The sequence below is a fragment of the Anabrus simplex genome, chromosome 1, assembly GCF_040414725.1.
Source record: "Anabrus simplex isolate iqAnaSimp1 chromosome 1, ASM4041472v1, whole genome shotgun sequence".
NCBI classification, from domain to species: domain Eukaryota; kingdom Metazoa; phylum Arthropoda; class Insecta; order Orthoptera; family Tettigoniidae; genus Anabrus; species Anabrus simplex.
The window spans coordinates 1,195,586,446-1,195,599,708 of NC_090265.1; the positions used below are offsets into that span (position 1 = coordinate 1,195,586,446).

Genomic DNA, 13,263 nt, shown 5'->3' on the forward strand with positions numbered 1-13,263 from the left:
CGATTTGAAGGTTAGCTGTGGCTGGATGAATAATTTTATGAAGAGATATTGACTTTCTCTGTGACGAAGTATAACATTATGCCAAAAATGCCAAATTATTTCAACCAAAAACCAACTGATTTTCATCGCTTTGTGATTGAGAAGCGTAAAGTGAAGGAATATTTGATCTCCCAAATAAAAACCGCACGTCAGACTCCAATCAGTTTCCGTACGCCACAAAGCTGAACATTTCATAAGAAAGGGACATCGAGTGTTATCGTAGCACTACCAGAAGCGATAAACAACGATGTACTGTAGTACTTGCTGTAAAAGCTGACGGCAGAAAACTTACATGTTACGTTGTTCTAAAATGAGAAACAATGCCTAAAGTCAAATTTCCGCGAGGGATCCACGTTCGTATCCAAGAAAAAGGGTGGATAGATACGTCACTCATACAAGATTGGATATGAACGCTTTTGGGGAAATCTAGCAGGGTCCCTCCTTCTATGCCTGGCCGTTCTCCTGTTGGACAATTTTGTTTTGTTTTGCTAGTATGTCATTATTATGAAATTACATGAATTGTACTTTTATTAGTTCATGTTTAATTCACTTCAGGTCATATTGTCAGCTCGTAACGGGAAGAATATTTTCCAATGTTGGTACTTCAAACCCTTATGTATATCTTACCTGATGTAGGCCTACCCTATTTCATTTTTCAGAAAAAAATCTCATGCCAGAATTTTACGCCAAATGACAATAACCGCAAATGAGTTCAACCGACTGCATTTATATTATATTTGATAGACCTTTTAATTGTAAGTGAATTGTAAATAATTTTTTAATATCTGAATTCCTTGAATAATTTACGCATCCAAAGTTTTCGCCTGTATTTTTCATCAAAAAAAGTGTTAATTACACAAGAAAATACGGTAGTCTAAGTTAATAATAATGTTATTTGCTTCATGTCCCACTAACTACTTTTGCGGTTTTCGGAGACGCCACGGTGCCAGAATTTAGACCCACAGGAGTTCTTTTATGTGCCAGTAAATCTACCGACACGAGGCTGACGTATTTGAGCACCTTCAAATACCACCAGACTGAGCCAGGATCAAACCTGCCAAGTTGGGTCAGAAAGCCAGCGCCTCAACTGTCTGAGCCATGCAGCCCGGCGGTAGTCTAAGTTGGTTCCACAGTTATTCTCGCAGACCGCTATCACAGCCATTTAGTTCAAAGCTCACACACCACTGTCTCATAATCCTGTATTTCGTCCACTGCACACTTACAGCATACTTCGTTATCTGTCCCTTGCTGACTTCTCTCACGCTATGCCCAAGACAAACACCTTCACTCACAGCAGCTGTAAACAAGAGACTACTCCTTGACAACAGACAAACAGAATGAACACTCACTTCCAAGGACAGAACACGCACTCCAGAGACTGATGCATAGACTGACTTCTCAACACCAACTGAACTAGTGAAGCACATGACTGAGTGACTGTGAACTTCATGGGAGTACTCTCACACAGAGTACTCCACCCAGTGCTCACACACAGCACTAACTCTGACTAAACTCCAACTGAACTACAAATGGAACTGAACTCCACACAGAACTAAATTGCCAAAGCTCATCTGGCAAGCCTTAAATAGGGAGGCTGGCTCTTCCAGATTACTTTGCAAAAGGAGAAGCCCCTAGAGCCCTCTCGAATCCAAAAGATCTGGGTTCACATTCTAGCTCACACCGCGGGGAGGCCTCCAGTAAGAGACAGGGCAATGACAAGTGGTGGCAGAGGGCACTGGCCTTGTGTGCCAAGCAAATTCTTGATTGGCCCGCTGTGCAGCGAGCGGCATATCATTCAGTAACATCATTTGCAACATGGGGTGAGGTCATACGATGCTGCTGACAGTGATTCGTCTATCAGATTGAGATATTAAGTCTTGAGCCTTCGTGTTATTCTTCAGTTTAGGATATACACTGATGCCAGGTTTTGCCCTCTCCCTATCTCATTATCTACACAACATGTAACATGCAGTCATCACAATGAACACACAAATATGTACACTCGCGTAATGATATTTGCCTCTGATGCCAGGAGTAAGCAATTACTTGACCCAAGATGGTACGTGCAAATGAATGAAAATAACAAACTACCCATCATCATGGCCAATGAACTTTTATCTAAGTGCCTAACCATTAGGAAAAAAAGGAAAAAATACACACATACAATCATCTGGTTCTTCCCCACACAAGTCAGTAACAAAATCCAGGCAACTCAAAATCTACTATGTACTTACTCCTGCTCATTTGTTCCATTATTAGGGTTTCCTCTCATAGATCGTGTCTTTGGGTCATAATAAGCAGAGTTAGGATCCAAATTTCTGAGGTATTTGGCTGTATCTTCTCGGATACGGAGGTTCCTCACAGTGATTCTCTGCTTACTGTCTACCTTGGTTCCAGGCATGTCAACTTCATCCACATACTTATCTTCATCATCTTTATCATCCACATCTTCTGACTGGAAAATCAAATTAATTTGATCTTAAATTTGAACATGAATTGTTTTTACATCAATCAATTTATATACAGTACTGTATAAGAAAACATTAAGGTCTAATAATACTGAATTGCAGAACCCCCTCTTAATCATTATAGGATCAGTTCACCTACTCTTAATCTCTAATTTGTACACACCACTGCAAAGAGTATTCTTATCAATGAATATTTAACTTTTGACTAGCAACTTCTTTGTTTCACTCCAATTATTGTCTTGAACATGATTGATAAAGTCACCAATATATATATTATTAAGATGGAAGCCACACTTTCCAGTACCGACTCAGTTAAATGTAACTTAAAAGCTTTTCAATCTGTCGAACACACAAGTTCAATACAAATACCGGTATTACTCTATAACATACCTGCAAGAAACACACAATTAAACAAGGAATAAAAATATACACTATTAAACAAAGCATGACGTGTTTCATTCTTAAAAGAACATCATCAGATTCTACCAAGTCGCACTCAATATTTAGAAATATTTATGTTTATTTCCATACAAATAAATAGGAATTTGAAATTTGGACTTATCTTAATGAAGTCCTGCTTTGTCTCCACTCCAGCATACAGCTCGATAAAGTGGCTGGTGGCTGGGCAAAGCTCTTGGTTTCTTGATGTAGAAGTATGACACTATACTTTCTCGAACACTGTACTTACTCATGAAATATTTCCAAGATTTGGTAATGTGGAATGCTGTTATATGACTTTCATATCACAGTGAAGCCCAGGCAGGTAGAAGATACTTATCTCTCCTAGAGCACTGTCACTGTATTTTATTACAAGAAAGGCTTGCCAATGATCTCTCAACAGTGTACTAACCATCATTGTGGAAAGGTGTGGCAATCCAACTGCTAAGTCCCTTACCACAATGGGGCAAAATGATGGAGTTTTGAAACTGAGAAGCCTGTGCACTACATTTTTTATTCAATTATGAACAATCAAAGATATCAATGTGTTGCACAAAAAAAAAAGAGGACACTTTACAAAAAATCTAAAATTTCCAAACAGTGACGTTAGACTAAAACTTTTAACGTGTCATATGTCTCTGTAACCAAACATACTTCTCAGATGAACCAATTTGCTTTAACGATTTTGGACAGCTCTTTAATTGTGAATGAAACTGTTCATATGCCATGTTTCTAAAATTATACTGCGCATTTAATATGCCCTTTACAGACAGAGGGACCATTTTATTGCTTTCTTTTGACCACTGACTTAGCATAAGAGAATATACTCTCTCAATACTGGCATTATGCACAGGAAATGAATTGCAAAAACTGCACTAGCTTTAAAACTCAGGATGATTTGCAGCAGTATTGCCAACAATGAAATATTCGCAACATTTTCAGGTGATAGCAATGAATAATATTCACAATTTGTTTCATTTTCTTTTATATACAGTAGAAGTCCGTTATAGTGAGAATTCATAACGGCGAAAAATTTACTCGCTATAACGGACTGTTGTTATATCCGATTTTTCGTTAAAATCGATATGAAACAGCAATCAGTTTGTTCAAATCTAGCGTTTTCGTGGATGATATTCACACTATGGCTTATTCGTTTGTTATTTTTCAAAATACAATACTATGTAAAAGTGTATGTATTACTGTATGCCTGCCTTTAAAAAAAAGGACACTTTACAAAAAAATCACAATTTTCAAAGTGCTGTTAGACTACATACTTTAACATGTCATATGTCTCTGTAACTAAACATATTTCTCAGATGAACCAAAAATTATATTATCACTCCAGAGGCCTCTGTGGCTAACGTTCCAGTTTTCTTCTTCAAACAGCGTCAAACCGTATATGTATAACGAAAAAGCACTTCAAGCGCATGTAAAGAAATGATAACCTTCCGAAATTTAACCAGACGCGAAAAAATATAAACTATCCTCTGAAACAGTGATGTACTCTGCCATACCTTAATTTCAGCATACAGCATTAAAAATTAAGCAATCGTTTACTTCAGCTTTTACCGTATTTAACCAAATAATCCCCGCCGTTGAATAATGTCTGCACCCTCATTTTAGGAAGGCTCATTTTGAAAAGAAAAAAAAATGAAATGAACTAAAATTCCTCCATCGAAAGAGTAACGTAGGCATAAACAAATATTTCGTATCACTCCGCGAGGTCCACATGGTCTTTACGCAAATATCATTGTTATGAAATATATTTTCATGAAAATGAGAAAGTAGGCCTACTTACGTGACAGGTATTTCAACTATCTGAACTTACAATAGGATCGATTCCCTGTAGATGGAAAGATTCGTTCTCTCTTGCAGCACTAGAATCCTCTATTAAATTAATCACAAGTTTGTCACACTAAACGTCTAAGGCCCGTATTCACCAACATGAGTAAATGCTTTTATCTCAGTATAAAGCTACGTAAACCCAGATAACAGTTAAGTTTGTATTCACCAACAACATTATCTCGGATAACGGGTATTATCTCGGTTTAAAATTTTACCGGAGATTGGTTGACCAGTAAAATGGGAAATCTAAGATAATAGCCTTCCAAGATGGCAGCCCATAGGCAGCTGGAATATCTAAATGAAAGATGGAATACTAATTGAAAGATAAAATCACAGTGACAAGTAATATGATCAAGATTATGCAATACTCATTCGGAACAAATATTTCAGATTCCCTATGGGAATCAACATTAATAAACGTCCTAGATGGATAAAAGAATGTGCGACATATTTCCAGGACTACGATGACTCTGATATTCAGACACATTTTAGGTAATCTAAAGCTTCCGAAATTAACCTAGAATTCCCAACACATAGGTAAGCCTAAAATGAATTCTCGATTATAGCTAATATCTTGAACAGTACACGACTGGGTGACTTTTAATGAAGAATTAAGGAATACTGCCTTATTTTTTGAGTGACATACAATGTGTAGGCTATAATTGGTTTCCATATTCCCTTTGTTAAGGCTTTCTGCCACCAAGTTCAATAACAATTCACTCTCTTGGAAAGTCATGTTAGGCTTCTTTCTTTGTTTCTGCTCAATAGCGGACATAATTTATGGAAACTATTTGCAAACCCCGAATGGAATCAAAAACTTGTTTACAATTAGACAATGGCACCAGCACGTAGTCATTTGTTTTCCGTACGTCAGCATGAAAAATTTGCGGTTCAAACTCAGATTGAAACGAAAACTTAAGTTTTGGTAAAGCGAGAGAATAAATTCTGTGGTGAATACGGAAGTGAGCGTTATTCGAGATAATGACATATCCAAGTTTTGGAAATCTAAGATAACAGCAAAAGTTACCAACGTTGGTGAATACGGGCCTAAACCACTTCTCACACGTGATCTCTTTTTACTGGACAGTAACATGACTGGTGGTGGATAATTCTTTTTGTGCAATGTAAACATTTGAAATAGACACACCGGCGAAATCTGATGTTAGTTTTGTGATGCAGTAAAGCCTCATTAATACGAAGTCTTTGTATTACAGAAATCGGACTTCCAATTACGTGATTTCAAATTAACAGCCATCTTGTAATTCAGAAATGCCAACCCTCGCCAGTTTTCGCAGATTCTTCTTTTCCGCATACTGCCTGCTACGTGATACTGTGGCGTTCCCTAAAACGCTGAATACAAAATAATTACGATTTCACTCTATTTTCAACTATGAAACACACTATAGACACACCGAAGTGAGTGAAAGTGCGGAAAGTTACCCCTGCACGTTCCGGAAGACGCGTTCTATCGTGATGCGGAGAAATTTTGAATTTAAATTACTCTGTCAAATATGGTACTATTTAAAAAATGTAAAGTCAGTTTAGAATTAAAAGTCTGAATTGTTTTCCGTTTAAATATGACATACGGGGACAGTTTTCTTCCATCTATGGTTGCACAAAGCATAACTGTACACTCAGCATCGAAAACTAGGTGAGCCAAGAGTGTGTTGGCAACCTTGACGCAAATAAAACCTGCACCCCAATTTCGTGCCTCAGAATTTTTTAAAAATATGCAGGGATTATCTGTGTAAATACGGTTTTTCTAACAAGTTAACAACTGCTATCAGCCATGTTATTTATTACGAAAACATATTATCCTCTTTCATTTTGAATTTTCTTTTAGAGGACAGCAGTTAACGGGCATTACTAATCGACTCTGACATCGCCTTCGAATGTTGAAGAGAGAGCTCGCAAGTGTACATAATGAGAAAACAATATGGTACCGAAGATGATGATCGCATTTTGTGGCAAGCGTTTCAGTTTTCTTATTCAAACAGAGTCACCTAACCTAATCGTACTATATGTACCGTGAAAACATATTTCAAGCGTCAGTAGAGAAATGATAACCTTCATCATCATTAACGTCGTTGACCATCTCCAGTTGCCCAGGTGTGGTGTACGAGCCTCCTCCATCTTTGTCTGTTCATGAACCATTGTTCTCTCATAATCTTCTCAGAATCTTGTCCTCTCCCATCGACATCTTTCTTCACCAAATCTGTCCATTTTCCTCCGGGTCTGCGCACTGGTCTTTTTCCTTTTACTTCTCTTTCATATTCTCTTCTTACAGTCCTGCTTACACTCATCCTTCTTACACCACCAAACCACTTCAGTTTTGCTTTCTCACTATAAATTTACATGATAATAGCCTTTCCAAAATTTAACCAGACGTGAGGAAATATAAAACTAACCTCTGAAGTCAATGATGCACTCTGCCATATATTGAGGTATCCCATTCTTACTTAACTGCAGTATTTAGCATTAACATTAAGCGATCGTTTACTTCAAATTTTATTTTTAAGAATTAACAATATCATATTGTTCCAGGTACAATTATTTGGATATTGCGCAACACTGTGGTATCGTTACATCTGAAAGACTTTGTTTGCGAGGCAGGTAGCCAACAGATTTATTCTAGACCGTGCGCTGATGGAGGACAGCGGGTAGCGAGGTTTAAATCGGCCTGTTATTTAAAAGTTTGAACGAGCCTGCGAGTAGTGTCACAGGATCGCCTAACGTGCGGCGAGTTTGAAGTAAGCCAATCGCAAGCTGTGGAGGCGTGACCCACAGTCATGGTGAGGCCAAGACGATTTCTCCAGATTGCCAACTTCGTCCATCGCAGTGCTGATTTACTAGTTAATATGGAAGAAGTCTGATATATAACCTGTGCTCCACAGTTTTAATATGTATAATAAGTAGCAGTGGAATTTAGAGATCTATCTGTTCAGATTTCGGCTAACTTCAACCTAAATATTAAGTGGCTATGTTCCAACAGTCATGAGCTTTGTTTTGGGAAAGCGGTTGAGACCTCGAGCCATAGTCGATTGGGGAACTCCCTCTTTTGAATGACACTGCTGAATCTATAAAACCAGCAGTGGCTAGGGGAAGCGTGGTTAGTCGTCAGTTATTCGTTGATCAGAAGGCAGTCTCCACGTCAGTCGTGACTGCCATATTCTTTGTCTGTTATCTAAGTACTACAGTGACGCTATTTCTATGTAACTGTGATAGTAATGTTATGAAGAGAGAAGCGTTATTCAAACTGTATTAAAATGCACTGTCCTGGTGTGAATTACATCTGAGAAATACGGGAGTTATAAGTTTGTATGTGTGGTAGTTTCCTCTACACATGTGACGCTTCAATATTATACCGAATGCGGTAGGTACCACGTATGTGAGAACTTGAGAGACAAAATGACAGAAGCCGTGGATATCGGTATAAATTGCATGAACTGAATTAACTGTGTTATATGCCAACATTTATCGGGTTGGTATTGCAATGGAATCGTGTGCGTGCGTCTCGATAATTGTTCTTGTATACAAACTGATCTGGGACATATTCCATTGTACATTTATTCTGAACAAAGATTTATTTCTTATCTCTTTATTTGTGCTAAGCAATATCTGCTTAGGTAGAGTGCACGTATACAATTGAGCAAGTGTAGAATTATCATATTTTTATTCATTTTAGGAGTGTTTTTCTGAAAGGACTATAATGGAATCTACATGTGTTGTTCATCTGTGTTGTAAAGCCATCCAATGTTGTATCATGGCTGAGTAAGTCAACTGACCCTGCAGCTATGCAGATGGTGTGAAAGCTGAGAACAACAAAGCTAAGTGAATATGTCATTATTATAAGTATGTCTGAGGCAAAAGGAGCCAGTTTAGTTTCATCCAGTTCGAGTTTAAATGTCAGCTCACTAGAGCTGAGCTATGATATTTTCGATTATGTAGTTGGAGATCCAGGGCAAATGCATGCTAGTGCCCTTATTTCTTTGTTTAATACATTAGTTTAATTATGGGTAAAGGGCTGTGAATAGGTGTAGCTAGGTATGTGTGTGTATGTGTTATTATTTTCAGACTATTCTAATATGCATGTATTAAATGTAATGCAGGAAGGCAGTTCTTCATTAACAAGGCAAGGCCGCCTTATTATTGTGGGATAATTATTATCAAAGTACAGTGTAGGCTTCTTTTGTTTATATGTAAATGCGCGTTTTCAGGTATATATTCTCTGCCAGACGAGCGCCAAGACGTCGTCGTGAAGTTAGGATCTTTTAATGAGCAGGGGTGACAGGAGATTGGGGAAGAACACAATGCGAGTGTTAAGAAAGGCAGTTATCGCCTGATATATAATGGGGGTGTTAATAGTGGAATTAAATGCCTGTGAAGATGGCAAGGACGGGGCATTATAAGTGAGATCTGCTTAGAAAGAAGATTCCGAGATAGAGTCGGGAATTGAACTCCCAAGCCGCCAGGACAGAAGGCCATGTGAGACGTCTTCTTCGAGAGATATTTGTGCGCCCAATATGTTGACATATCAAGACGAGATGTTCCTGTTGTTAGAGAATATTTTATGGACGGGAGAGATAATTAGTTTTTACACAGCGAGGCAGCAGTTATTAACAAAGAGAAACCTTCACTGGTTGTGTGAGCTCGGCCGGCTTTGGACCGATATGAATGTAGGTAAACACCCAGACCCCCGCCTGTGAATGGCCTGCCTCACTCGCTTGTCAGCCCCCTGCGAGATGGCATTCTTGACGTTACAGCTGTATGGCAGTCTGGTGAAAGTGAAAGTCACCAATTACCCCAGGAAGGCAACCATTCAGCCCGTCCTAGACTGGGTTGTGCATCTCGTGACCTGATTATGAAGAAGTGCTTTGCCTGTGTGTGTGTATTTCATTTATCTTGTGATTTTGCCTTTGTTTTCCAGGATTATTGTTTGTTCATTTATGTGCCATGTATCGGTGTGTATTGTCATGTTTATTGTCCTTGAGCAGTGTCAACACTTTGTAATTATTTGCATCTTAATTTAGCCGGAGCTAATTTTCTTGTGTGTATTCGGCTTCAGGCTGATTGTTTGCGACGGATCGGGTCTATCAGTAGAAGCTGTGTAGTATATAAGTTTAGGACCCCTGGATTTCACCTTATTGTGATTAACTAATTTGTGTATGTAAATAGGGGTATATACGGATTGAAAGTGGCGGGACTTTCTTTTGTCGAAGCATAGCTTGTGGACGATCATAAACACAATCCCTCTCGGGGATATCGGTGTACTCATTTGGTGGCATTGTTCTAATTAACGATGTAGATTCGGCCAAGATTTAATTATGTTTTTATAATATGTTTCTTTCATTTGATCGGCATCTGGACCAACGATTCTTGTTTATGTTAACTTGTAATTATTTCTGATGTGCACGACACAGTGTTATTTGAATGACATTTTGCGTCATGTTTATATCGTATGTTATTATTTGATTTCGGATAGTATGAATATTTAATCATGTGCTTAAGTAAATAAATCTATTTTACCCCTAATTTGCCTCTTATTCACAACAAATGCAACTGTATCCCATTCATATATACCAACGGTATTTACTTCTTAGGAAGTTAGCTTTAGTTTTACGCCCATTTTTGACCGAACAAACTGCGGAGCTCACCGACATAGCCTGGCATATTTATAACTGGTGGATGGGAACGGTTCACTATGGACACGTCATTTACGCATTCATTACAAACACATGTTCTCCTCTTTCATTTCCATTTTTTTTTACGGAACAGCAGTCGACGGGTATTACTAATCGACTCCCGACACTGCCTTTGAATGTCGATGAGGTAGCTTGCTAGTGGACATAGCAAGGAAACAATACCAAAGATGATCGATCGCATGAAATATAATCGCTAGGTGCATAAATGTCGGTAACGGAAAAAAAATTGTGCACGCTCGTAATAACGGATGCGTCACTGATGGGGGCCTCGCTGTAACCGAAGGATGATAGTTTAATATAGAAATTTAGAAAGGACAGACAAAAACTGTCATTAAAATGGGGTTCTCGTTATATGCCATACTCGTTATAGCGGACTTCTACTGTACATTCAATTGACTGTATTGCTCAACCACATGTTTAAATAACTAAGACAAGAAGTATAAAATTCCTTAGCTTGCTTACTGAACTTCTTGCACTCACCTTCATAACTTTTTTCCTCCATCTGAGACATCATCATCTTGACTTTAAGTGGAACAAATTTTGACTTTAGCCTAATTCCAATTGAAGTTATTATATTTCCAAGTGCATCCAGGAGATAGTGGGTTCGAACCCCACTGTCGGCAGCCCTGAAGATGGTTTTCCATGGTTTCCCATTTTCACACCAGGCAAATGCTGGGGCTGTACCTTAATTAAGGCCATGGCATTCCTAGGCCTTTCCTATCCCTTCGTCACCATAAGACATATCTGTGTCGGTGCGATGTAAAGCCAATTGCAAAAAAAAAAAAATATATATATATTTCCAAGTATTGACCGCATCTCTATCACAGATGTTCATTCTCTCTGAAAGCATTAGCATTAACTTAAAATGTTCCCATTAAAGACTGAACGAGTAACAAGTACATCTCACTAAAGTTATTTGCAAAAACATTTTCAATGATTTTAGGTGGCTGCAACTGTGACAAAGAGAAAGAGGTACATTTCAAGCATACTGTCCGCTTCAGGAGAAACAGACAATCATCTTGTCTCACAATGGTAGAGTAATTACTTGAATTCAATGTCTACAAACTGATAGAAGTATTTAAGCGACTCAGTTCTTTACAGTGTATGTTGTATGTTGGGTATTCAGCCCGAAGGCTGGTTAGATCCTCCACAGCTTCACCAACAGCTGTCATAGATAGCCTAGGTGCCACTGAAGAGGCATACTAGGGAAATGACGAGTGAGGTAGTTTCCCCATTGCTTTCCTCAATGAGTCAGAAGTTGCTATTACATATCAGTCTGCCAAGCCCACTGAAATGCATGCACCAACCGACACTATGAGTGATATTTTCACACCATTCATAACAGGGACTGGCTGCATAAGGAATGGTATTACTAGCATCGCTCATACCTCAGTCACTTCCATATTGTCAAAGCCAAGGAGGAGACTGTGACAGGTCAATGAAAGTAACAAATTTATTCTAGCCCATGTCAGAAGACACAGTGCATGTAAACACTACATCTTGCCAGCAAAGGCATTACAGTGTACGTACTGAAATAATTGTACATTTTCAGCACAACTGATTGTATATCATATTCAAGGGCATCCATACCATGTTGTAAATAGTTAGTTAGCACATGAGCATGACATCCAATACCCATAAATTTATCCCCAGTTAAGGCTTTCAACTTTGAGTATACATTATTATGATAACCAAATGTCATATTACAGTTATCACCGGAAAAGAAAATAGTTTTTTCTGTAAGATCAAACTTTTCAAGTGATATTTTCACATAATCTGCAATAGTTCGTGCAGTCTCATTTGGCTTGCTTTGGAAGTCTAAGAATTTAGACTATTCCCCAATTTATCTAATCAAACTACTGAATCAGGATGGGAAATATCTTTACTGTTAGGTGATTGGTAGTGTCAGTAGCCACACCACAAAACAATATGCTTTTCACTGTGTCCAACACTCTGCGCTGCATAAGGAGACAACACTGAATTCACAATTGCTTCCGATTTTGTGCGGGCACTAGAGATTTTCTTTGCAATTTTAGAATGTGGATAGTACAGTCTATTGACTTGTAGCTATTATGATGCTTCACACAATGGAAAGCCAGTGTTCCTTCTGCTCCATGAACATCATTGCTGGCTTCTAGTTGTACGAAGAAACTCATTTTTGTTGATGACATTTTTTCACTCCTAACACTTTTTTGTGGTCCATAGTTTAAACACGAGCTTCCAAATCCTGCAATCCTTTGTTTGTGACCAATACACACGTACCTGCATTACAAACAGTGCACTCAGCTTCATATTACTTCCACACTTTTCCAAAACATCCAAGCCTTTTCTTAATTTTGTCCGTAAATTTGCATTTACGTTTAGGCATGTTTACAAATACACTTCAGTACAAACAATGAAAATGTAACAAGTCTGCAGGTTTCAAACCACAGTTCACAACAATTATAAGCAACAATGAACAGTTCCGACTGTACAATATGCTAGTCCAAGGCTGATTTGATACGCATCATTTCATGTGCTCATATTCGGCGGCGACCAAGTCAGCAGTGGCTAGTCAAAGTCGCAAAGGGTGCCTAGTGATATACTTGACTGAGATCAAAAAGCCATTACTATCGATTGAAACAAGCATGATAAACACATATTTCCAACTCTAACGTTAATATTTCTGAAGCAGAGATGATTAATACAAAACTGATTTGATAGCTTACTGTACACTTGTACAATTATTAATTAATAACATTAGAACTGTATGATCCCAAAATGAAAACACA

General features: G+C 38.2%; 1 protein-coding gene across 1 annotated transcript in view; it reads right to left on the bottom strand.

The window, feature by feature from the left end:
* Slu7 (Pre-mRNA-splicing factor Slu7) overlaps window positions 1-13,263 on the bottom strand; it is a 143,464-nt gene that overhangs the window by 74,395 nt on the left and 55,806 nt on the right. Inside the window, exon 7 of the mRNA XM_067137551.2 lies at window positions 2,274-2,494. Within this exon, the coding sequence (XP_066993652.2) occupies window positions 2,274-2,494 (221 nt within the window). The remainder of the gene's footprint in view (window positions 1-2,273; window positions 2,495-13,263) is intronic.